This window comes from Pseudonaja textilis, chromosome 16, assembly GCF_049901715.1.
Source record: "Pseudonaja textilis isolate UNSWEBS1 chromosome 16, rPseTex1.2, whole genome shotgun sequence".
NCBI lineage: Eukaryota > Metazoa > Chordata > Lepidosauria > Squamata > Elapidae > Pseudonaja > Pseudonaja textilis.
Window position 1 is genome coordinate 7,814,273 of NC_142005.1, and position 24,859 is coordinate 7,839,131.

General features: G+C 48.5%; 1 protein-coding gene across 1 annotated transcript in view; it reads left to right on the top strand.

The window, feature by feature from the left end:
* Positions 1-21,117, top strand: part of ASH1L (ASH1 like histone lysine methyltransferase) — a 60,259-nt gene extending 39,142 nt beyond the window's left edge. The window contains 21 exon segments of the mRNA XM_087914054.1: positions 585-658; positions 2,035-2,080; positions 2,356-2,464; positions 3,583-3,789; positions 4,581-4,727; positions 5,441-5,549; positions 6,187-6,348; positions 7,496-7,590; positions 8,715-8,872; positions 10,549-10,701; positions 11,608-11,662; positions 11,791-11,923; positions 12,952-13,200; positions 13,883-13,969; positions 14,406-14,496; positions 15,062-15,200; positions 16,233-16,409; positions 16,590-16,752; positions 17,893-17,933; positions 19,511-19,812; positions 20,929-21,117. Coding sequence (XP_087770180.1) covers positions 585-658; positions 2,035-2,080; positions 2,356-2,464; positions 3,583-3,789; positions 4,581-4,727; positions 5,441-5,549; positions 6,187-6,348; positions 7,496-7,590; positions 8,715-8,872; positions 10,549-10,701; positions 11,608-11,662; positions 11,791-11,923; positions 12,952-13,200; positions 13,883-13,969; positions 14,406-14,496; positions 15,062-15,200; positions 16,233-16,409; positions 16,590-16,752; positions 17,893-17,933; positions 19,511-19,812; positions 20,929-21,035 — 2,804 coding nt within the window. The 3' untranslated portion in view covers positions 21,036-21,117.
* Positions 21,118-24,859: the final 3,742 nt, after the last annotated feature.

Genomic DNA, 24,859 nt, shown 5'->3' on the forward strand with positions numbered 1-24,859 from the left:
AGAAGCTTCTTCAGTTCTGACTGGAGGATGGGAGGACTCTCAGAGGGAGTGCTGACGACCAGAGGACCGCAAGGAACGACAAATCTTTCCATCCTCCGCCGTTCAGTCAGAACTTGAAGGAGCTCCTTGGGCGAGAAAGCAAAAGGTCTTGGAGGAAAAACAGAGTCCAGTTGCCTTTTGGAAAAGAAAAGGAAAAAAAAACAACCCACCTTTGGGGCCGTTTGCAGAATAATAATAATAATTTTGGATAAGTGGAGAACAAACGTTGCTCAAAAGCACCTTAAGGCAGGGCAAGAAACAATGGATGGAAACTAAGCAAGGAGAGGAAGTGACCTGGAATTGATGGGACACTTCCAAACAGGGAGAACAACTAGCCAGGGGAACGCCTTGCCACCAGAAATTGTGGGTGCGCCATCCCTAGAGGCTGTTAAGAAAAGACTATAGGCAGTTCCTTGTCTCGAATGGTATAGGGTCTCCTGCTTGGGGTTGGGGTTGGGGGGGGTTGGACTAGAAGACCTCCAAGGTGTCCCTTCCAGCTCTATTGTGACCAGGCGTATTTTTTTTTTCCCGCTCCACTCTTGCAGGAAAGTACCTTCGGCAAAAGCGAATCGACTTTCAGTTGCCTTACGACATTCTCTGGCAGTGGAAGCATAACCAGGTAAGGGTAAGACCGGCGGCGTCTGGTGTGAACGTCCCAGGTTCGAATTCTGCACCCTCTTGTTTGCGGAGTCACCTGCTTCCTGCCGCAGCTGCCCTGAACTCAGGCCAGATGTCTGTTGTTAACGGCGATGGTTAAAAAAAAAAGAGAGAAGGAAGGGAGGATGTTGAAGACATCTTTCCTTCCTTCCCTCCCTCCCTCCCTCTCTCCTTCCTTCCTTCCTTCCTAGGTCCGTCCTTCCTTCCTTCCTTCCTTCCTAGGTCCGTCCTTCCCTTCCTTCCTTCCTTCCTTCCTTCCATCCTTCCTTCCTTCCTTCCTTCCTTCCTTCCTTGGTTCTTCCCTCCCTCCTTCCTTCCTTCCTAGGTTCCTCTCTCTCTCCCTCCCTCCCTCTCTCCTTCCTTCCTTCCTTCCTTCCTTCCTTCCTTCCTTCCTTCCTTCCTTCCTTCCTTCCTTCCTATTCCTTCCTTCCTTGGTTCCTTCCTTCCTTCCTTGGTTCCTTCCTTCCTTCCTTCCTTCCTTCCTTCCTTCCTAGGTTCCTCTCTCTCTCTCCCTCCCTCCCTCCTTCCTCCCTCCCTACCTACCTACCTACACAAAACAGTTTCCATCAACCTCTAACCATCCCTCCTTCCCTGCCGTACCCCGAGCAACAGCAGTTGTTCAGCTAGCAAAACATGTTGGGTTCTTAATCCTGCTGGGGACTTTTATTCTGACAGCACCTCTTCAGCCAAGATGTGTTTTGTGTGTGTGTGTGTGTGAGTGTGAGACACCCCTCTGGAGAATTTAGATGTTCTGCCAACAGGCCTGAAAAAATTTCAGGCCTTATTTTTCTTGGATCCCGGCCCGAGAAAAAAAAAATATCTTATTTTTTTTTCCCCTTCTTTTTTTTTTTTTTTGTTCCTCTCTCCACATTTTCTTGATTTTATTTCTCCCGCCTTAAAAGCCGAAGGAGAAGGAGCTCGCGAGGCAGCTCCCTCCATACGGGAAGGGAGAAAAACTCTGTATATCCAAAGTCCCTTCCAATGCTTTTCTTCTGCCTTCTGAGCAAGGGGGTCGGACTAGAAGACCTCCGAGGCCCCTTCCAACTCTGCTCTTCTGCATTCTGAGCAAGGGGGTCGGACTAGAAGACCTCCGAGGCCCCTCTCTATTCTGAGCAAGGGGGTCGGGCTAGAAGACCTCCGAGGCCCCTCTCTATTCTGAGCAAGGGGGTCGGGCTAGAAGACCTCCGAGGCCCCTTCCAACCCTGCCCTTCTGCATTCTGAGAAGGGGGGTTGGACTAGAAGACCTCCCGGGTCCCTCCCAACCCTGTTCTTCCGGTTCCTGGGAGGCCCTCCACGGTGCAACGCGATCAACCCGCTCTTTCTCCCCTTTCCTTCCAGCTGTATAAAAAGCCGGACGTCCCACTTTACAAAAAAATCCGATCAAGTAAGTCCCCCTTTGTGACGGCTCCCTGGGGTGGGTGGGTGGGGTGTGTCCCCAGGCGTCCCTTCCTTCGCGTCCCCTCGACCCCCCCCTCCCTCCACCTGGCGTCGTCTCAGGCAGGTAGCTTGAAAATCTGGGAGGAGGGAGGGAGGGCAGGCGAGCCAAGCCTTTGAAGCTCCAAGCCCCCTCCCCATCCTGAGCCGTATTCAGGATCTCTCTCCCTCACCCTCTGCCTTATTTCACGCCCACCCACCCACCCACCCACATCCCACCTGCAGATGTTTACGTGGACGTGAAACCTTTCTCGGGCTACGAAGCCACCACTTGCAACTGCAAGCAGCCCGAAGACAGCCAGAAAAGCGGGTGCCTGGATGACTGTTTGAACAGGTAAGGGGCTCCCAATTGGCCGGGAGGCCTTCGACTCGGACGACGGTTCACTTAGTGACTCTTTTAAGTTACAGCCGTTGGGAAAAAAAAAGAGAGCGAAGAGGGTTTTTCACACCCACTTACGCCCCCCCCACGATCCGCGTTCAGGCGGTTTGGCAGCCGGTTCGCGTGTTTATGACAGCCGCGGTGTGATCCCCATTGGGGACCTTCTGACGGGCAAAGCCAGTGGGCTCACTTAACAACCCTGTCACTAACTCAGCTGCGGGGCTTCGTTTAAGAAAGCTGTCAAGAAAAGGTCGTCAGAAGGGGGCCAGAACTCACTTAACCGCTGTTTCCCCCCCCCCCAGCGACAGAAATTTGGGGCTCAGATGTGGTCATAAAAGGACTCCCTGTAATTGAGGAAGGGAAGGGTTAGGGTGAGAGGAAAGAGGAGGGGAAGGAAGGAAGGAAGGAAGGAAGGAAGGAAGGAAGGAAGGAAGGAAGGAAAAGAAAGAAAAGGTGGTGAGAATAAGAGAGAAATAAAAGAGGGAAGGAAAGAAGAGAAAGAGGGAGGGAAAAGGGAGGAAGGAAAAAGAAAGGGAGGAAGGAAAGTAGAGAAATAAAGAAGGAGGGGAAAGGGAGGAAGGAGAAAGAAAGGGAGGAAGGAAAGTAGAGAAAGAGGGAGGGGAAAAGGAGGGAGGAAGGAATGAAGGAAAGTAGAGAAATGAAGAGGAGGGGAAAGGGAGGAAAGGAGAAAGAGAAGGAAGGAAGAAAAGTAGAGAAATTAAGAGAGGGAGGGAAAAGGGAGGAAGGAGAAAGAAAAGGAAGGAGAGGGGGAAAGAGAAAGAAAATGAAAACCTGGTGAGAAAGAGAGAAAGAAAAGAGAGAAGAAAGGAAGAGGAAGAAGAGTTATGGGAGTTGAAATCCACACATCTTAAAGTTGCCAAGTTTGGGAACTCTCTTCTCTTCTCTTCTCTTCTCTTCTCTTCTCTTCTCTTCTCTTCTCTTCTCTTCTCTTCTCTTCTCTTCTCTTCTCTTCTCTTCTCTCTCTCTCTCTCTCTCTCTCTCTCTCTCTCTCTCTCTCTCTCTCTCTCTCTCTCTCTTTCTCTTTCTCTCTCTCTCTCTCTCTGCCCCGTCAGGATGATCTTCGCCGAGTGCTCGCCCAACACGTGTCCCTGCGGGGAGCAGTGCTGCAACCAGCGGATCCAGAGGCACGAGTGGGTGCAGTGCCTGGAGCGCTTCCGGGCGGAGGAGAAAGGCTGGGGCATCCGGACCAAGGAGTCCCTGAAAGCCGGGCAGTTCATCATCGAGTACCTGGGGGAGGTGGTCAGCGAGCAGGAATTCAGGTGAAGGCCGGCCGGGAGGCTTGGGGGGAGGCTTGGGGGAGGCTTGGGGGAAGGGGGGAAGGTCCGTTCCGCCCAGAAAAAGGAAATGTGCTGTTACGGAATGGGGACGGAGTTGGAAGGGGCCCCGGAGGCCTTCTAGTCCAGCCCCCTGCTCGGAAGAGAGGATGACAGGCTTGGAACGGACCCCGGAGGTCTTCTAGTCCGACCCCCTGCTCGGAATACAGAATAACAGAATCAGAAGGGATCTCAGAGGTCTTCTAGTCTGACCCCTGCTCAGAAGATAGAATGACAGAGTGGGAAGGGACCCTGGAGGTCTTCTAGTCCAACCCCCTGCTCAGAAGATAGAATGACAGCATCAGAAGGGATCTCAGAGGTCTTCTAGTCCAACCCCCTACGCAGAATACATGAATTACAGAGTCGGGAGGGATCTCAGAGGTCTTCTAGTCTAACCCCTGCTCAGAATACAGAATAGCAAACTTGAAAGGGACCCTGGAGGTCTTCTAGTCCAACCCCCTGCTCAGAATGCAGAGGAAAAGACTTGGAAGGGATCTCAGAGGTCTTCTAGTCTGACACCCCCCGCTCAGAATACAGAATAACAGAGTTGGGAGGGGACCTCGGGGGTCTTCTAGTCTGACCCCCTGCTCAGAATGCAGAAGAGCAGAGATGGAAGGGGCCTCGGGGGGTGGGGAGGGTCTTCTAGTCTGACCCCCCCCTGCTCAGAATACAGAGTAACAGACTCGGGAGGGACCCCGGAGGTCTTCTAGCCTGACCCCCTTCCTCTGGCTTTCCAGGAACCGGATGATTGAGCAATACCACAACCACAGCGATCACTACTGCCTCAACCTGGACAGCGGGATGGTGATTGACAGCTACCGCATGGGAAACGAGGCCCGTTTCATCAACCACAGCTGCAACCCCAACTGCGAGATGCAGAAATGGTAAGCGCCGTCCCCACCCCTCCTCCGGCTGCGGTCGGAAACCGCCTCCGGCCCGAAAGCAAATGGAAGCTCAAACCCAGGGGGTCCTCGACCTACGACAGTCCCTTCGGTGACCAAAGTTACCACGTCGCTGAAATGAAGTGACTTAGGACAGTTTTTCACGCTTCCGACCGTTGCCGCCTCCCCAGGATCAGGCGATCACAAATTCAGAAGCTTGGCAACCGACTCAGACTTACGACGGTGGCAACGTCCCCGGAGGGGGTCACATGATCGATCCCCTTTTGGGACCTTCTGACAGATTCTGGTGAAACCAGATTCACTTAACAACGGTGTCACTAATTTAATAACTACAGGTAGAGGCAGATCTTTTTCTCTCTGGGCACGATGAGAATTATATTTGCTGAACAAAACTCCACATTGGTGACCGGAAGGGCATCCGGCCAATAAAACACTCTGCCAGCTCCATTCAGTTGCCCCGACTGAATGGAGGAAGGGATTATGGGGTCATTAAAAGAAGATGATGATGATGAGGAGGGATTCATTTAACAACTGCGGCAAAGAAGGTCTTAAAATGGAGCAAAGCTCCCTTAACAACCTTTTCTCGCTTAGCAGCCCGATTTTGGGGCTCCATTTTGGTCAGAAGTCTGCCTGCCAGAACGGGATGCAAGAAACGCGTTCAAATCCAGTCATGGTTTTCTTCTCTTTGCCTCCAGGTCGGTCAACGGCGTTTACCGGATCGGGCTCTACGCTTTGAAGGACATGCCGGCCGGCACTGAGCTGACCTACGACTACAATTTCCACTCCTTCAACATGGAAAAGCAGGTGAGACCTTGCCCAGGGGTTTTTTTTTTGGGGGAGAGGGTGGTCTCTGTTCTGGATCGTCCTCGCCCACCTGGGTGACTTTGGGCCAGGCCCTTCCCTCTCCTTGCCTTAACCCACCCCGCAGGGTTGCCGTTGTGTGGGGACATTCGGGAGAGGGATATTCGGTCCGTTTGCCGGCACTTTAAGTTACTTACACCTAAAATACAGGTGGTCCTTGACTTACAGCCCAAAAGTTTCTGTGGCTAAGAGAGAGACGGGCGTTAAAGCGAATTTTGCCCCCTTTCACAACTCCCATAGTTGTTAAGCGAATCCCTAAAGTTCTTTTAAGTCAGCCACACGGTCGTTAAGCAAATCCCACCGACTGTGCTTGCCGGAAGGTCGCCGGGACACTGCGACTGTCGTCAATCTGAATCCGTTTCCAAGCATCCAAATTTCCCCCCCTCCTCCCCCCCCGGGGATGCTGCCGCGGTCGTAAGCGTGAGCCACCGGTCATTGCCATCGTAACGTCGGTCACTGAATGAAACGCTGCGAGTCAAGGACCGCCTGGGGAGGGGAGAGGGAAGTCAAAGGAGGGGTATCGCTCGGGACGCCCCCGACCCCCCGTTTAAACGTGCCCACCCCGTTTTCCTCCCCGTAGCAACTCTGCAAATGCGGCTTTGAAAAATGCCGCGGGATCATCGGCGGGAAGAGCCAGCGGATGAACGGCCTGCTCAGCAAAGCCAGCCAGGTGGTCACAGCCCAGCGGAGGCCCAGCCGGTCCAAAGAGAAGAGGAAGTCCAAGCACAAGCTGAAAAAGAGGGTGCGGTAGTACGCGCCCCAAGTTTCACCTTTGCGGTTTAGCAGCCTCTGGCCCCCACCCCCCCCCAACCTTCGGGGGTCCTCATTTTATCCACCTTGGAAAGGATGGAAGGCTGAGTCAACCTGGAGCCAGTCAGGATCGAATTGCTGGCTGTGGGCAGAATTAGCCTGCAATACTGCATTCTAACCGGGAGGGAGGGAAGGAAGGAAGGAAGGAAGGAAGGAAGGAGAGAGAGTTGGAGGTCTTCTAGTCCAACAGGGAGGGAGGGAGGGAGGAAGGAAGGAAGGAAGGAAGGAGAGTTGGAGGTCTTCTAGTCCAACAGAATTAAAGTCCCCAGCAGGATTAAGAACCCAACATGTTTTGCTAGCTGAACAACTGCTGTTGCTCGGGGTACAGCAGGGAGGGAGGGATGGTTAGAGGTTGATGGAAACTGTTTTGTGTAGGTAGGTAGGTAGGTAGGTAGGTAGGTAGGAAGGAAGGAAGGGGAGAAGGGAAAGAGAAAGGGAGGGAGGGAGGGAGGCAAGGAAGGAAGGAAAGGGAAGGGAAGGGGAAGAGAGAGGAGGGAGGGATGGAGGAAGGAAGGAAGGAAGGAAGGAGGGAGGGAAGAACCTAGAAAGGGAAGGGAAGGAAGGAGGGAGGGAGGGAGGGAGGGAAGAACCTAGAAAGGAAAGGAAGGAAGGAAGGAAAGGAAGGAAGGGATGGAGGAAGGAAGGAAGGAGGGAGGGAAGAACCTAGAAAGGAAAGGAAGGAAGGAAGGAAGGAGGAAGGGATGGAGGAAGGAAGGAAGGAGGGAGGGAGGGAAGAACCTGGAAAGGAAAGGAAAGGAAAGGAAGGAAGGAGGGAAGAACCTAGAAAGGAAAGGAAAGGAAGGAAGGGATGGAGGAAGGAAGGAGGGAGGGAGGGAAGAACCTAGAAAGGAAAGGAAGGAAGGAAGGAGGGAGAGTTGGAGGGGAACTTGGAGGTCCTTTAGTCCAACCGGGAGGGAAGGAAGGAGGGAAGCCCCCATCAACATTTCAGAAGTGGCCCCCAACTTCCGCTTTCTTCATAGCCGGGGTAAAACCGTGGAGTTTGGAACCTGGGTGCCCCCAATTTAGCTCTCCTGAGATACCCCTCCCTCCTTCAACGAAACGCCCCTCTTGTTTTCCAGAAGGGCCATGTTCCCGAAGAGCCCAGCGATAATGCCAACCCCCCCACCCGGCTAACTCCCCAACTCCAGATGAAGCCCATGTCCAACCGGGAAAGGTGAGGAGAGGGAGAGGGCTGCTGGTTCTCGGCCTGGGCCCTTGCGCAGCCTCCACACAAGGGTGGACCCGTCCTTCCTCAGGCCTGTCTAGCCACTTAGTTGCTGGGTCTTGCAAACCTCTATACGGGTTAAGGAACCACGAAGCCCCGACATGGTGCTTCGGAATGGATAACCCCTGGTTTGCCGCAGCTTGGCTACCCAGGAGTGGGAAACTTGGTTGGTGGATGGGTAGTAGATTAGTGGCTGGTTGGGTGGCGATTGTGTAGTGATTTGTTGGTTGAGGATGGACGGGTTGGTTGGTTGGTTGAAGGTTGGCTGATGAATGGTTGTCGCTTGGTAGGGTGATGGTTGGTTATTGGTTGGTTGGTTTATGGTTCTTGCTTGGTTGGTTGATGGTTGGTTGTTTCTTGCTGGTTGGTTGATGGATGATTGGTTGATGAATGGTTGATTGAGGGATGCTTGTTTCTTGCTGGATTGTTGATGGATAATTGGTTGATGAATGGTTGGTTGATGGATGCTTGTTTCTTGCTGGATTGTTGATGGATGATTGGTTGATGAATGGTTGATTGAGGGATGCTTGTTTCTTGCTGGATTGTTGATGGATGATTGGTTGATGAATGGTTGATTGAGGGATGCTTGTTTCTTGCTGGATTGTTGATGGATGATTGGTTGATGAATGGTTGATTGAGGGATGCTTGTTTCTTGCTGGATTGTTGATGGATGATTGGTTGATGAATGGTTGATTGATGGATGGTTGTTTCTTGCTGGATTGTTGATGGATGATTGGTTGATGAATGGTTGATTGATGGATGCTTGTTTCTTGCTGGATTGTTGATGGATGATTGGTTGATGAATGGTTGATTGATGGATGCTTGTTTCTTGCTGGATTGTTGATGGATGATTGGTTGATCGTTGGTTGTTGCTTGGTTGGTTGAAGATGGGTTAGTTGGTTGGTTGGTGGTCGGTTAGTAACAAGTTGCTTGGTTGCTCACTGTTTGATGGACTCCACCCTCATTTTCCTCCCTGTCCAATCCCCCATAAACCCTTCCTACCGCCACTCTCCCTCCTCCCCGAGAAATGTTTCTTCCGCTATCTTGACATCTTTTTTTCTGCCCCCTTCTAGGAATTTCGTCCTGAAACACCACGTTTTCCTGGTGCGCAACTGGGACAAGATCCGTCAGAAGCAGGAAGAGGTCAAACACGACAGCGACAGCCTCCACTCGCCCTCGTTGTACACCCGCTGGAATGGGATGTGTCGGGACGATGGCAACATTAAATCCGGTGAGGGCCGAACCCTCCCCCTTCTCCAAGTGCCTTGAAGTCGCAGCCTGAAAGAAGCTGCTCGTAACTAAACCACAACCTTCTCCCCATCACTGCCCGTTTGCTAAACCCAAGCTGCTTGGAATAACAGAAGAACAGAGTTGGAAGGGACCTTGGAGGCCATGTAGTCCAACCCTCTGCTCAAGCAGGAAATCCTATACCATTGCATACAAATGGTTGTCCAATTTCTTCTTGGAAATCCCCAGTGATAGATAGATAGATAGATTGATTGATAGATAGATAGATAGATAGATAGATAGTAGGATAGAGATAGATAGATAGATAGATAGATAGATAGATAGATTGATTGATTGATTGATTGATTGATTGATTTATAGATAGATAGATAGTAGGATAGAGATAGATAGATAGATAGATTGATTGATAGATAGATAGATAGATAGATAGATAGATAGATAGATAGATAGATAGATAGTAGGATAGAGATAGATAGATAGATAGATAGATAGATAGATAGATAGATAGATAGATAGATTGATAGATAGTAGGATAGAGATAGATAGATAGATAGATTGATTGATAGATAGATAGATAGATAGATAGTAGGATAGAGATAGATAGATAGATAGATAGATAGATTGATAGATAGATAGATAGATAGATAATTGATAGTAGGATAGAGATAGATAGATAGATAGATAGATAGATAGATAGATAGATAGATAGATAGATAGATAGATAGATAGATAATTGATAGTAGGATAGAGATAGATAGATAGATAGATAGATAGATAGATAGATAGATAGTAGGATAGAGATAGATAGATAGATAGATAGATAGATAGATAGATAGATAGATAATTGATAGTAGGATAGAGATAGATAGATAGATAGATAGATAGATAGATAGATAGATAGATAATTGATAGTAGGATAGAGATAGATAGATAGATAGATAGATAGATAGATAGATAGATAGATAGATAGATAGATAGATAGATAGATAGATAGATAATTGATAGTAGGATAGAGATAGATGATAGATAGATAGATAGATAGATAATTGATAGTAGGATATAGATAGATAGTAGATTAGATAGATAGATTGATAGATTGATAGTAGGATAGAGATAGATAGATAGATAGATAGATAGATAGATAGATAGATAGATAATTGATAGTAGGATAGAGATAGATAGATAGGTAGGTAGGTAGATAGATAGATAGATAGATAGATAGATAGATAGATAGATAGATAGATAGATAGATAGATAGATAGATAGATAGATGATAGAAAGAAAGAAAAAGGAAGGAAGGAAGGAAGGAACCTTGGAGGTCTTCTAGTCCAACCCCTGTTCAAGCAGGAACCCCTATACTGTTACACACAAACGGTTGTCCAATCTCTTCTTGAAAACCCCGGGAGAGAGGGAGGGAGGGAGGAAGAAGAGTTGGAAGACACCTTGGAGGTCTTCTAGTCCAACCCCCTTCCAAACATGGTCACCCCTCGCCCTCTTTAACATCACAGTGGTGGCGATCTTAGTCATCAACTTAACATCCTGAAGTGATGCCACTCAAGCAAACAGCGGCTTCGCGTGTCGTCAAACCCCGGACCACCCTAGCGCCGTCAGACGCCTGCGGAGGCTCCCTCCCTCATCTCCTTCCCCTTCTTTTTCCAGACGTCTTCATGACCCAGTTCTCCGCCCTGCAGACCGCACGCTCGGTGAGGACACGACGGTTGGCGGCCGCCGAAGAAAACCTCGAAGTGGCCCGCGCAGCGCGCCTCGCCCAGATCTTCAAGGAGATCTGCGATGGCATCATTGCCTACAAAGGTGATGACGGCAAGCTTCGGGCGGAATCACCTTGAACCCAGGACAGGGTTACTTTTTGGGGGGAGGGGGGCGTCCTCCGGTGCTCTCTGAGCTGGGTGGTTTCCTTGCAGGCATTTCACGACCCAACTAGGTAACATCATCCTTGCTTAACTGATCTGTATTTTCCTCCCGGAGCGGATCAATCCAGATCACTGATTTACAGAATCAGGTTGTCCCCTTGATCTGCTCTTGATTTGTTTTCGGGGGGCGGGGGGGGGGGAATTGCGTGCCATTTGCCCCATCCCGATCTTGAGTTTGACCCTCCTTGGTGACAGTGCAGCATTTGGGAGAGAGTGGCGCGGTGGCCTAGAGGTGAAGCTCTTCGCCTCACAGTCAGGAGGCTGTGCGTTCGATCCTGGGTAGAGGCAGATATTTCTCCCCCCCCCCCTCTCTCGGCGCAATGAGAATATGATCTGCTGAACAAAACGCCGCTCTGGCAACAGGAAGGGCATCTGGCCAGTCAATACTCGGCTCCATTCCGTTGCCCACACTCCACCCCTCAAGGGATTACGGGGCTGTTGAATGATGACGAATGATGAACGCAACATTGGGAGGATGTGGGGCTGGATGATCCTCCCTCCCCCGTGGCCCTTCAAGCCCTCCAGCCGTGTCCCCACCGTCACGGCGTCCGTCCACCATGCCGGCCTTTGCGAAAGGTTTCTCGCTCGCAGCTTCTTAATCAGAGCTGAAGCAATGATTTCCCCCAATCCCACCCGGACATGGTTTCGGGACTACAGTTCCCATCTCCAGTCGTTGGACCTCCAAGCCCAAGGGCGCTCAGAGGAACGCCCTTCCGGTCGCCCTCACGCAAGCTTTGAACCTCTCCGGTGGCCCCCCTCACGGCCTTCTTCTCCTGTTGACTTTCAGATTCCTCCAGCCAAATCTTAGCCACCCCTTTGCTGGTTCTTCCTCCGAAAAAAAAGTAAGTTTCCTTTTTTGCCAACGGGGGGAAAAAGGGGCGCTTGTGTGTAGGAGCGGACTCTCCTCCCCCAATCTGAGTGTCCAAACTGGACCCCCTGGTGACACGTCCGACCTCTTCCCCTGGTCCAGGAACGCCGATTACTACGAGAAGATCTCGGACCCCCTCGATCTCACCACCATCGAGAAGCAGATCCTGACGGGCTACTACAAAACGGTGGAGGCTTTCGACGGGGATATGCTGAAGGTTTTCCGAAACGCGGAGGTGAGTGGGCAGCTGGAACCAAGGAGAGTTTTCTCCACCACCACCCCCAAACTCCCCCTTTCTCCAAAAACCTCCGCTCCCAAAGATTCCCGCCTCCGTTTGGTTCCGCTTCGGCGCTGGGAATAACGTTGCACTCGTGTTTCTTGAGCATTTTTTTTTTAATCATTAAAAGGAACTTTATTTGCAGAAGATTAAAAAGATACAAACCTACAAATATACAGAAATAAAAAATAGTAAATGTACAAATAAAAGAGTAAACATATTTTTTTCTATTACATTTGATATTAGGTTCGATAGTTGATAGTAAGCAATAATAAATAATAATTGGGAAGTATTCCTTGTCTCTTGTAGATTACATATTAATTAATAAATAACACCTATTACTCTACTACCATATTACTATTGGACTATAACTGTATTATTTAATCGATAAACCCTTCATAGTGTTTGTGTAGTAGGAGAGAAGATTGAAACCATTATTTTATACATTCAATATATACAACCTATATATAATATATTTCCTGGGTTCATTTATTCTGTACGTTCTTTTTCTTGCATTCTACCCAGCTGTACCATTTATCCTAAGACCTCAGCCACTTTTAAGATAGTGGGACATCAACTCCCAGAATTCCCCAGTCCGCCTGGCTTAAAGCCTGCTGGCTGGGGAATTCTGGGAAATTGAAGTCTACATATCTCAAAGCGTTGGCTGGGAAATTCTGGGAGTCGAAGTCCAACCCTCTTAAAGGATGCTAGCTGAGGAATTCTGGGAATTGAAGTCTACATGTCTCAAAGCGCTGGCTGGGGAATTCTGGGAGTAGAAGTTCACACATCATCCCCTGCCTGAAATATTAGTCTTAATTTGACACGGATCAACCCTCGAATTTCACGGCCCGTTAAATACGAAAAACTCAATCTCTCTCTCTCTCCCTCCCTCCCTCTCTCTCTCTCTCTCTCCCTTCTTCTCTCTCTCTCTCTCTTTCTTTCCCCCCCTCTCTCTCTCTCGTCCCATCCCCCCGCTTTCCCTGCAGAAATACTACGGCCGCAAATCCCCGATCGGGCGGGATGTCTGCCGGCTGCGGAAAGCCTATTACAACGCCCGCCACGAAGCGGCTGCTCAGATCGACGAGATCGTGGGCGAGACGGCCAGCGAGGCGGACAGCAGCGAGACCTCCCTGTGCGAGAAGGAGAGCGGGCACGAGAAGGACGAAGACGTCATCCGTTGCATCTGCGGCTTGTACAAGGACGAAGGGCTGATGATCCAGTGTGACAAGTGCATGGTGAGGGACACCGGAGGCCCCTGCCCTGCTGGGACCTTCCGGAGGGGGGGCAGGTTCCCCGCTTCAGAAATAGAAAAAATCCCCCACCACCCCCACCCCCACCCCCCGGATTTGATCTAAAACAGGGTTTTTCCTCGAGTCTGGGGAATTCTGGGAGTTGAAGTCCAGGCGTCTTAAAAGTGGCCAGGTTTGATCAGAGAGCAACAGGAGGATCCCCTGTTTTGATATATTAAGTTGATAAGAATTTGGATTGTTATCTAAGAATCTTTTTTCAGGTTATTGTTTTGGGTTTGTTTGGGTTTTTTTGCAAAATGCAGTAGCCTCCTATTGCTATTTCGTTGCTCCGGTTTGCTAACTTTGGCTGAAATTAGCCAGGGATATTCCAAGCTTCTCACTCAGCAGGAAGATTCTGTTCTCTCTCTCTCTCTCTCTCTCTCTCTCTCCCTCTCCTTCTTCTTCTTCTTCTTCTTCTTCTTCTTCCTCCTCCTCCTCCTCCTCCTCCTCCTCCTCCTCCTCCTCCTCTTCTTCTTCTCCTTCTCCTTCTCCTTCTCCTTCTCCTTCTCCTTCTCCTTCTCCTTCTCCTTCTTCTTCTTCTTCTTCTTCTCATAAATATTTTTTTCCCTCCTCTACTGAGGCAAGGTTTCTTTCTCAGCATTTCCTGAGGCCTCCCTTTCTCTCGCAGGTTTGGCAGCACTGCGACTGCATGGGTGTGAACTCGGACGTCGAGCACTATTTGTGTGAACAGTGTGAGCTGCGCACAGTGGATCGGGTAAGTATCTGTAGATAGGGAGAGATAGACGGAAAGGCAAGACTGTCCACCTTTTCACAAATAATAACTCTGGGCTGTGAACACACACAATATGTCCTCATCCTATTTTCCCCACAATAACAACCAAGATGGGGGTTGGGATTGGCCCAAAGTCACCCAGCTGGCTTTCATGCCTAAGGCAGGACTGGAACTCACCGTCTCCTGGTGATTGATCCAAAGTCACCCCCAACTGCCTTTCGTGCCTCAGGCAGGACTAGAACTCCCCATTTTCTCGCCAGCTTCTTTAACCACTAGACCAAACTCTCCCTTTTCCCTGTTCCTTTGAACCATCCTGGAAACCTTTGAAACAATTCCCAAAGCTGAGATTTCTCTATGATGATGATGATGGTAATGATGTTTTTCCCCCCTTCCTCCTATTTCTCTCATCCTCCTTTAGGAGGTACCGATGATCCCCCGGCCTCATTACACCCAACCCGGCTGCGTTTACTTCATCTGTCTGTTGCGAGACGACCTCCTGCTCCGCCAAGGTGGGTGTTCTGTCCCCGGGAGAATGACAGGCAGCCAGGAGAGCTGTTGGGGTAGCTCTCGCCCTTCTCTCCGGGGTCCCCCGTGTTCTGATTTCGCTCACCGGTGAGGGGTGTCCTAGCACGGGTCAAATCGGAAACTGACTCAACCCCCCCCCCCTCCCCCAGGCCTGGCCTTGGCATCGAGAGGGTGCCGGCTACGTTGCCTCCATCACTCCGAATCATCTTTCTCTTTAGTTAATCTATCCATTTCAGCACAATTTTTCCTACTTACAACCTCATCCGGGGGTAGTATTCATATTTTCCCCAGGGTTTACCATATGTAAACCTCGCTCTTCTTTTGACTGTTCCTTTCCGTTACGCTTTGTGCTTTTTCTCCGACGCTTCCTTCTTATTTCCCCTTCTGTTCTGGGAAAGCCGCCCCTTAAAATCTCCACGTTAAGCCCCCACAGGTGCCATGTGGGGAAGGCAGTCACCACCAGAAATAGCTTTGGGGATATTCAAAATTCCATTGGAGTTATGGCCCCTGCTGGCATATTTGAGGCCCTCCTGTGCTTCCCACTTGCAGGAGACTGCGTGTACCTGATGCGAGACAGCCGAAGGACTCCCGACGGCCACCCAGTCCGGCAGTCGTACCGCCTGCTGTCCCACATCAACCGCGAGAGGCTGGATATCTTCCGGATTGAGAAGCTGTGGAAAAACGAGAAGTGAGTTTTCCACCTCTTCCTCCAGTGGGGAAAAAAAATAAGTTCTTTTCACTTCTCAGCCCTGCTGGGAATGGCTGCGGAGGACGCCATGGCAAACATTGGAAGGATTTTCACTGATTCTTTGGGCCGGTAGATCACACGTTTCTGAAGATATAAAATTGTCCCCCACATAGGTAGATGGGAAGGATAATATAGCAATACAGCCCTACTACGTGGGGTAAATATCTTTAGTCCTAACATAGGGCTGTGGGAATCAGATGTTCAGCGGAAAAAAAAAAAGCTATCTCTGTGTCCAGTTGTTTCGCTTCTCATCCAAGAAGCTTCCTTAGAGCAGCGTTTCTCGTGCTTGAAAGTTTTAAGAATGGAATTCCAGGACTTTATCAGAGCGTTTGCAGCATGACTACTATTGTGAGGCAACCCGGGAGCAAAACACAGCACAAAGAGGCTTAGACGGTTAACAGTGGTTTATATACAAGACAGTTATATATAGAAATATACGTGGTAGGCAAATACCTGACAAGCAGTCAATCTTAACTCTGCACAGAGAACTCTACAATGGAGACAGGACCCAATGAGAGAGATTAACACACCCTCTAATAGCTGCCTTTATGTAAAAACACCTCTTAAAGTGGTAAAGGCTTCTGTGGTCCCATACATAGTCTTAAAAGGGCAATACCAATGCTGATTCATCCTCATTGCATCAGCTTTACAGCCGCTGGTCAACTCTTAAATCTCAAGACCTTAACAGACTTGAAGTCCACACTGCTTAAAGTATGATGTCTGAGAAATGAAATCCATCCCTCTTAAAGCAGGCTGGCTGGGGGATTCTGGGAGTTGAAGTCCCCCCACCCCCTTAAAATGGCTAAAACTGAGAAACGCTACCTTAGAGCGGTGATCAGCAGCGAGTTCTGCGTTCAAATTAAATCAGCAACAAGCCAAGTCAGTATCAAAGAGCCTCCTCTTTGAGCCCAGCGGCTTTATGTAGTTGGCGGGGGGGACACACACTCCCTCCCGCTTGTCTCCTTCCCGCAGGGGGGAACGCTTCGCCTTCGGCCACCACTACTTCCGCCCGCACGAAACCCACCACTCGCCCTCCCGCAAGTTCTATCACAACGAGCTCTTCCGGGTGCCGCTGTACGAGATCATCCCTCTGGAGGCGGTGGTAGGGATCTGCTGCGTGCTGGATCTCTACACCTACTGCAAAGGCAAGTCGGCCCGGATCCCAGAAGCGGCTTCCTCCTCCCCGCCTGCCCCCCCTCCGACCACACACACACACACCCCCGGGTCGAAGGAAGGGCTGGTGGCCCTTTGGGGCTGAGAATGACCTTGAGAACTTCTCCCCTCGCCCCTTTTCCTCCCTTCTCACCCCCGTCTTCCCCCGGCAGGAAGACCCAAAGGGGCGAAGGAGCCAGACGTATACATCTGCGACTACCGGCTGGACAAGTCGGCCCACCTCTTTTACAAGATCCACCGTAACCGCTATCCGGTCTGCACCAAATCCTACGCCTTCGACCACTTCCCGAAACGGCTGGCGCCGAAAAGAGATTTCTCGGTAAGGCCACTTGCCGTCCTGCGGTAGCCCCGCGACCGTCTCCCTCAGTTCCATTCAGGCAGATAGCAAGGTCATCAAGAGTGGGAAGGGACCTTGTGGGTCATCTAGTCCCACCCCCTGCCCAAGCGGGAGACCCTACACTGTTTCTGACAGAGGGCAGTCCAGTCTCTTCTTGAAAGCCTCCAGGGATGAAGCTCCCACAACTTCTGAAGGCAACTTCTGTTCCATGGGTTGATTGCTCTCACTGTCAGAAAATTCCTCCTTATTTCCAGGTTGAATCTCTCCTTGTCCAGTTTCCATCCATTATTTCTTTGGGTCCCTTGGAGAATAGCTTGACCCCCTTCCTCCTCCTCTCTGGGGCAGCCCCTCAAATATTGGAAGGCTGCTCTCCTGCCTCCCCTGGTCCTTCTCTTCCCTAGACTAGCCAGGCCCAGTTCCTGCAACCGTCCGTCGTATGTTTGAGCCTCCAGTCCCCTAGGACGAGGCAGGTGCTCCTCTGCTCAACAGCCCCATTTGATAGCCCCAAATGTAGGGCAGCAAAGTGAGTTTGGCACACACACACACACACATGCCCAGTTTTCTATGGCTTTCTTTGCCATGATTCATTCAGCGAATCGACTGCCGTCGTTAAATTAGCCACCCGGTCAGTAAAGTGAATCTGGCTTTTCCCCCTTGGTTGGAAGGTTGCAACAGGGGATCACATGGTATCTCTCTCTCTCTCTCTCTCTCTCTCTCACACACACACACACACACACACACACACACAGATGCTGCGACCATTATAAATCTGACCCAGCTGCTGTAAATCACATGACCCCGGGGGAGGCTACAACGGTCGTTAAGTGTGAAAAGCGGGCACGAGTTGCTTCCCCCCACCCCCAACGCCGTCATAACTTAGAACGGTGGCTCATTGTAAGTCAAGGACCGCCTGCGCCCTATAAATTTCTTCCTTTTTCATCGGGACTTTCAACCTTTGGACATACAGGAGTTGGTAGTTAACGCTGAACAGTCTGCGGCCAGGCCTTTTCCCTGCCTCAGTTTCCCCAGCCTCTCCCTCCGTGGGATGACCTCTCTTTGATGGATGGGCCTCAAGGCACCCTGGACGTTGACTCTAATTGGCTTTTTCTTTCCCCATTTCAGCCTCATTACGTACCAGACAACTACAAGAGGAACGGAGGCAGGTGAGTCCCCCGGAGGGTTGCGTGGAAACATCTTCACCACAGCCCTTTGAGGTAGTCCAGACCAGGAAAGGGAATTCTGACCTGCTTTCCCCACCTTTGCAGCCTGGTTTTTCTTCTCTGGCCCTGGTCTGGGCTGCAGCTCTTCCTCCCATCTCCCAAGGTTATTCTCACAGTTCATAATGGAAGAGTGGAATAGAATAAGAATAGAAATAGAATAGAGTAGAGTAGAGTAGAGTAGAATAGAATAGAATAGAATAGAATAGAATAGAATAGAATAGAATAGAATAGAATAGAATAGAATAGAATAGAATAGAATAGAATTCTTTATTGGCCAAGTGTGGTTGGACACACAAGGAATTTGTCTTTGGTGCAAATGCTCTCAGTGCACATAAAAGAAAAGATACATTCGTCAAGAGTCAAGAGTAATCAGGTACAACACTTAATGATAGTCATAGGGAATAGAATAGAATAGAATAGAATAGAATAGAATAGAATAGAATAGAATAGAATAGAATAGAATAGAATAGAATTCTTTATTGGCCAAGTGTGGTTGGACACACAAGGAATTTGTCTTTGGTGCAAATGCTCTCAGTGCACATAAAAGAAAAGATACATTCGTCAAGAGTCAAGAGTAATCAGGTACAACACTTAATGATAGTCATAGGGAATAGAATAGAATAGAATAGAATAGAATAGAATAGAATAGAATAGAATAGAATAGAATAGAATAGAATTCTTTAATGGCCAAGTGTGATTGGACACACAAGGAATTTGTCTTGGTGCAAATGCTCTCAGTGTACATAAAAGAGACATTAGTCAAGAATCATAAGGTACAACACTTAATAATAGTCATAGGGCACAATAAGAGTGGAATGGAATGGAATAGAATAGAATAACAATAGAATAGAATAAGGAAAGAATGGAATAGAATAGAATAGAGAATAGGATAGAATAGAATAGGAGAGGGTAGAATAAGGGATAGAATAGAATAAGGGATAGGATAGGGAAGAGGAAAGAGAAGAGAATAAGGGATAGGATAGGACAGGACAGAATAGAACAGAATACTTTATTGGCCAAGTGTGATTGGACACAGAAGGAATTTGTCTTTGGTGCACGAGCTCTCCGTGTGCATAAAGAAAAAATAAAATACATTCATCAAGAATCATAAGATGCAACAGTGAGTGATAGTCATAGGTTACTAATAAGCAATCAAATCGTCCTAGGGACCAAGTAAAACAATATTAATTGTAGAGATACAAGCAACAAGGTTATAGTTATAAGTGGGAAGAGATAGATAATAGGAAGGATGAGAAGAAGGATAGTCATGCAGACTTTGTAAATAGTTGGAACAGTGTTGGGGGAATTATTTGTTTAGCAGAGTGATGGCTTTCGGGGAAAAACTCCCCTTGTGTCTAGTTGTTCTGGTGTGCAGTTCCCTATAGCATCGTTACGAGGGGAGGAGTTGAAACAACCCCCCCCCTTTTGGCTCTTGCTTTGTCGGAAGGTCGCAAAAGGGGATCAGGTGACCCCCGGGGGCCCCGTCGTCAATACGAACCCATTTCCCTCTCCCTTCTCAGGTCCTCTTGGAAGTCCGACCGCGCCAAGCCCCAAACGAAGGACCTGCCTCAGGAGGAGGAGCCTGTCCCGCTTCCGGAAGAGGGGATCGCCCACCCCGAGCCCCCGCCGGGAGAGCCGCCGGCCCACCCCGAGGAGCCCGAGAAAGAGGCGCTCCCTGGAGAACGTCGAGCTGGATAAAAAGGCCAAGGAGAGCAGCCCAGAGCCCAGGAGCCCTGCAGCCCGGAAGAACGCCGGCACCTGCAGCGGGAGCGGCTGAACCAAATACTCCTCACCCTCTTGGAGAGGATCCCAGGAAAAAACGGTGAGTTTCCCTGGGACCCTCCCTCCCTCCCTTCCCCTCCCTTCCCTTCCCTTCCTTCCTTCCTTCCTTCCTTCCTTCCATATATTCCTTCCTTACTTTTCCTCCATCCCTCCCCTCCTTCCTTCTTCCAATTACTTCTTTCCTTCCTTTCCATCCATCCATCCTTCCCTCCCTCCCTTCTTTCTTTCCTTCCTTCCTTCCTTCCTTTGTATCTGTATATTCTTTCCTTACTTATTTACTTTCCCTCCATCCCTCCCGTCCTCCCTTCCTCCAACTACTTCTTTCCTTCCTTTCCCTCCCTCCCTCCCTCCCTCCCTTCCTTCCTTCCTTCCTTCCTTCCTTCCTTCCTTCCTTCCTTCCTTCCTTCCTTCCTTCCTTCCTTCCTTCCTTCCTCTCTCTTCCTTCCCCCTTCCTCTGTATCATTCCTCCCTTCCTTTATATCTGTATATTTCTCCCTTCTTTTTCCTCCATCCTTCTCCTCTTTCCCTTCCTTCATTCCTCTCTCCTTCCTCCCTTCCTCTGCATCTGTATATTCCTTCCTCCATTCCTTCCTTTTCCATCTGTTTATTCCTTCCTTCCTCCCTTCCTCTGTATATTCCTCCTTCCTTTCTTTTCCTCCATCCTTCCTTCCTCCAACCCCTTCTTTCCTTCCTTTCCCTCCTTCCTTTTCTTCCATCCCTCCCCTCCTCCCCTTCCTTCTCCCCATCACGGGTTATTTAAGAAGACACTGGACAGCCATTTGTCTAGAATGGGGTAGGGTCTCCTGCTAGGGGGTTGGACTAGACGACCTCCAAGGCCCCTTCCAACTGGGTCATTCTGTCTTCTGAGGAGGGGGTGGGGTTGGACTAGAAGACCTCTTGAGGTCCCCTTCCAACTGGGTCCTTCTGTATTTTGGAAGAGTCCCTGCTCCAAAAATACCTCCCAGAAATGCCCGCTGGGCCCTCCGTCCCCCCACTTCTTCCACCCCTTGGTGTATTTCCACCCGCCAAACAAAGAAAAACGCCTAAACTTTTGTGCTGTTTGTCCCAACCGCCTCGCAAACCTCTCCTTTTAACCTTTCCCCTCTTGTCTCTCTCTCTCTCTCTCTCGACCCCACCCCACCCCCTTTCCGTGCAGCCATCGATGTCACCTACCTGTTGGAGGAAGGCTCCGGAAGAAAGCTGCGACGTCGCACCCTCCTCCTCCCCGAGAGCAGCTGCGGCGGCGGCGGCAGCAGGAAGTGAACCCGCAAGCATCGTCGTGTTTTTCTCTTCCCCCCCCTGCCCCTCCCCCCATTCCCCCACCCACCCAACAACCCTTTCACGCACCCCCACCCCCCTGGCAGCAAGGGTGTGCAAACTTGCGGTTCGCCCGGTCAACCGGGCGTATGTGTGAGACGGACAGCCACGGGGCGGGGGGGGGGGATTTTTGGGACCTGCGTCTCTCGGCCCCCTTCCTGGAGGAAGCAACGGAGACGGCCGAGCGGAAGGAAACTGACGAAGCGGTTCTGTAGCACTTAAAAGCCCCCTCCCACCCACCCACCCACCCCGGGAGGGAAGGGGGAGCCAGCCATGCCTTCTCGTTCCTCTTAAAAGGTACTAAGGCCTCCCCCTCGTGCCGGGGGGTGGGTGGAAGGTCACCGTTTTTAATTTATTCTTTTCGATGATTCCTCTGCCACCCCACCCCACCCCCATGGCCCCAGAGGGAGGAAAACGAGTCTAGGAAAAATAGGGGGCGGGGGCAGCTTTAGACCCACCCACTTTGCCCCCGGGCACTTCGTTGGTCCCACGTGACCCCTCCTAGAGGTCTAGCATCCCTAAAGCATTTATATATATATATATATATATAAAATTTTAAAAAAATCCGGTCTCTTTCACAGCACCGAACGAGACGGAAGGGAAGAATTTCCCTGCTGGATTTTTTTGCACACACACAGACACACACACACACACACACACACACAAGGAGGAGGCATTGTGTTCCTATGGGCTGTTCCCCAGGGAAACCACGGTTGGATTTTTCGGAAGCACTTGGGTTCCACGTCGTGCATCCCGAGGCAGGACGGGGCTAAGGGCACGCTGCGCTTAAATTTTAATTTTAAATTCTTTTTTTTTTTTTTAATTATTATTATTATTATTATTATTTCCCCCTCCTCCTCCTCCTCCTGCAGAGAATTTTTTCCCTCCCCCCACTAAAAGCAGGTCCCGAGCTCAGAAAAAAAAAACAAAAGCACCCCTCCTTACGGGCTTTTTCCCCCATCTTTTCGCTTTCGTTTTGCCTTTCCTCTCCTTTTCTTCTTTTTTTAAAACAAAAAAACAAAAAAAAACGAAAAATTGCCTTTTTCTCTCTTGCTCCCCCCCAGCTGTCGTTCTCTCGTGCGTGTATATCGTGAAAAGTTGTTGTTTTTTTGTTCATTCGTTTTGTTTTTTTCCGGCGGGTGGGGAGGGGAAGAGGCGCGGAGGGAAGGAGAGAGAGGGTGGGAAAAACCAGAGAAAATTTCCCACGCCCCGATGACCCAGGAGCGGGAGAGGGAGGGAAAAACCCTTTTCCTTTTTTTACTACACGAACCGCGGAGACAGTATTTTCCGAGCGAGCGTCTTGTTGCGAACGTAACCCGCCCGACGACGCTACTCTTTGCGGGGTTATTTTGTTTTTTTTCTTCCTTCTTTTTTTGGGGGTTTTCCCCGTTTTTCTTTTCTTTTTTCCTTTTTCTTTTGAAAGACAAAAACTGTACAGCTTACAAAGCAGCTGCCTGCCTCTTAAAGAGGCAGTGTATTTCGCACTCCGCCTCTTCGGCCAGGGACAAAGCGGGGTGGGGGTGTGTGTGTGTCAAAAATACTTTAAAAATCATCATGGAAGACAACCGGCTGGACATTTGCCCCCAAAAAGGATTGTGTTTTGGTTTTTAAATCCTCTTCCCCCACCCGCCACCCCCGGTTTGCTGCAAAAATCCAGACTTTCACGCTGGGAAAATAAAATAAAAAGAGACTTTTTTTCCCCCCTCAATGCAAACTTCTCGAACAGCCCAAAAAGAAAGAAAACTCGGAGTTTTTACACTGGCTCTTTAACGTGGCTTTGCTCTCTTCGGCGTTCACCATGCATACTCTGGTCCTGTTTTTCGGTGTCCTTATAAACAAAAACCCTGTTTTTAAATGTGCCAAGTTGTATATATCTTAAACCTTTCCCTTTCTCTCCCCCCTACCCCCCGTCACACCCTTTTCTTTTCTCTCTTGTGTGATTGTAAAGCAATATGGTAACTCGCTCTCTCTCTTCCTCCGTGTTCCTTCTTGGATGGACCAAGTTTTCTGTCCAACAACTTGTACATTTTTCTCGTCGAACTATCTAATTCTTGTTTTGATCTTAGTTTGAAAACGGACAACGGAGAGGAAGAAAAAAAAAAAACACAAAACACAAAACTAAACCCAAGGCGCCATTCCATTCACGAACCTGAGGATTTTCAACGGTTTTAAAACAAAAATCGGTGGGCTTTGGACGGGGACAGAGAGAGTTGTGTTGTGTGTGTGTGCGTTTTTTCGTTTTTTTTTCTCGAGATCTGGGGAAGGGGGGGGAAATAAAACGAGAGGGAAAATGAAAACGACAGCCCCTGACGGCTCAAAAGAATAAAAAAAATATTTTATTAAAAAAAAAAAAGGACGGGAATTTAAAAAAAAAAAACCCCACGCAAAAGACGAAAAGGAGAAACCAACCGCTTGGAATATTTTCTTACTGTAGAGAGAACCAATTGTATAGGCAAGAGTATGTGATACTCGAACGTTTGTGTCGTGCGGGGCGAACCCCCAAAATCGCATGTTTTAAAAATGAGGGTCTTGTGGGAGGGGAGAGGAAAGAAATGCTTTTGTTTTTTTGTTTTGTTTTTTTCTGAGTTGCGCCGAGTTCGAAAATGGGAATTTTTTTTTTTTTTTTTTTTTGGTCTCGAAATGGTGTCAAACACTAAAAAAAAAAGAGAGAGAGAGAGGTTTTTTTTTAAAAAAGTCCTTTTTAAAGAGAAAATTAATAATGTTCGATGTTGCTGACGATGGAGCAGAGAATAATAATAATAATAATAATGTTGATCTTTTTTTAAAAAAATAAAAACAAAATAAAAAAAACCGTGCCCGGATGTGAGATGTGAGACACTAAAAACTTTGCCGTTTTATTTTTTTTTTTTGTTTGTTTGTTTGTTTTAAAGAAAAGAGAGAAATCTTTCTTTTTTTGTCGAAAGAGTAAGTAAGTAAATAAATAAATAAAAGCCGATGATTTTTAGACAATCAAATTCTAGAGAAGCGTGAAGAATTTGTGTTGGCTTTTTTCTTTTCTTTTCTTTTTTTCCCCTTCTTCCTCCTGTTCCTTTTTTTAAAAAAACAAAGTTTTTTTTTTCTCTTCCTTCCCCCTTTTTTTTTTGGCTTTTTTTCTTAAAACTGGTTGTAGAGAATCGCTTGACTTTTTAACCAGGAAAAAAAAATAAAAATCATAAAATAAAGTAAATTGAGACAGCTGGGATTGGGAGGGGAAGGGGGAAGGTTATTTTGTACGAAAACTTTTTTTAGAAAAAGGAGACCAGACTGAAACGCAACCCCGATCAAGCTGATTAAAAAAAAAGAAAGAAAGCCCAGGAAAAATTTAAAAAAGAAAAAGAAAGAAATAATAATAATGAATGAAAGAAAGAAAGAATAAAACGAAAGCACTACATTTGTGGCAAAGTGGAGATAACAAAACTTTTCGGTCTTCATGGGAGAGGCCGTGTGGTGACTGAGAAGAATTGCTGCTAATATATTTCCTTTTTACAAAAGCATATCTAAATAGACCATTGTTTTGATGTTAATCTTTGTAAATTATGTATTACCAATTTTAACATTGGATGTAATTGCATAAAAAAAAAAAAGAGCCTGCATCTCAAATATTGAGAGATTCTAGTATTAAATGGAAAAAAAAAACATGTTTCTTATTTTACGTTTTCAGTGTGTGTTTTTTTTTCAGCTTTCAAATTTAGCTGCCCTTTGACCTCAGTTTCTTTTGCGGGGGGACGAGGGGGGGCTTGACGTTGCAACCTCATCATAGATAGTCCTCG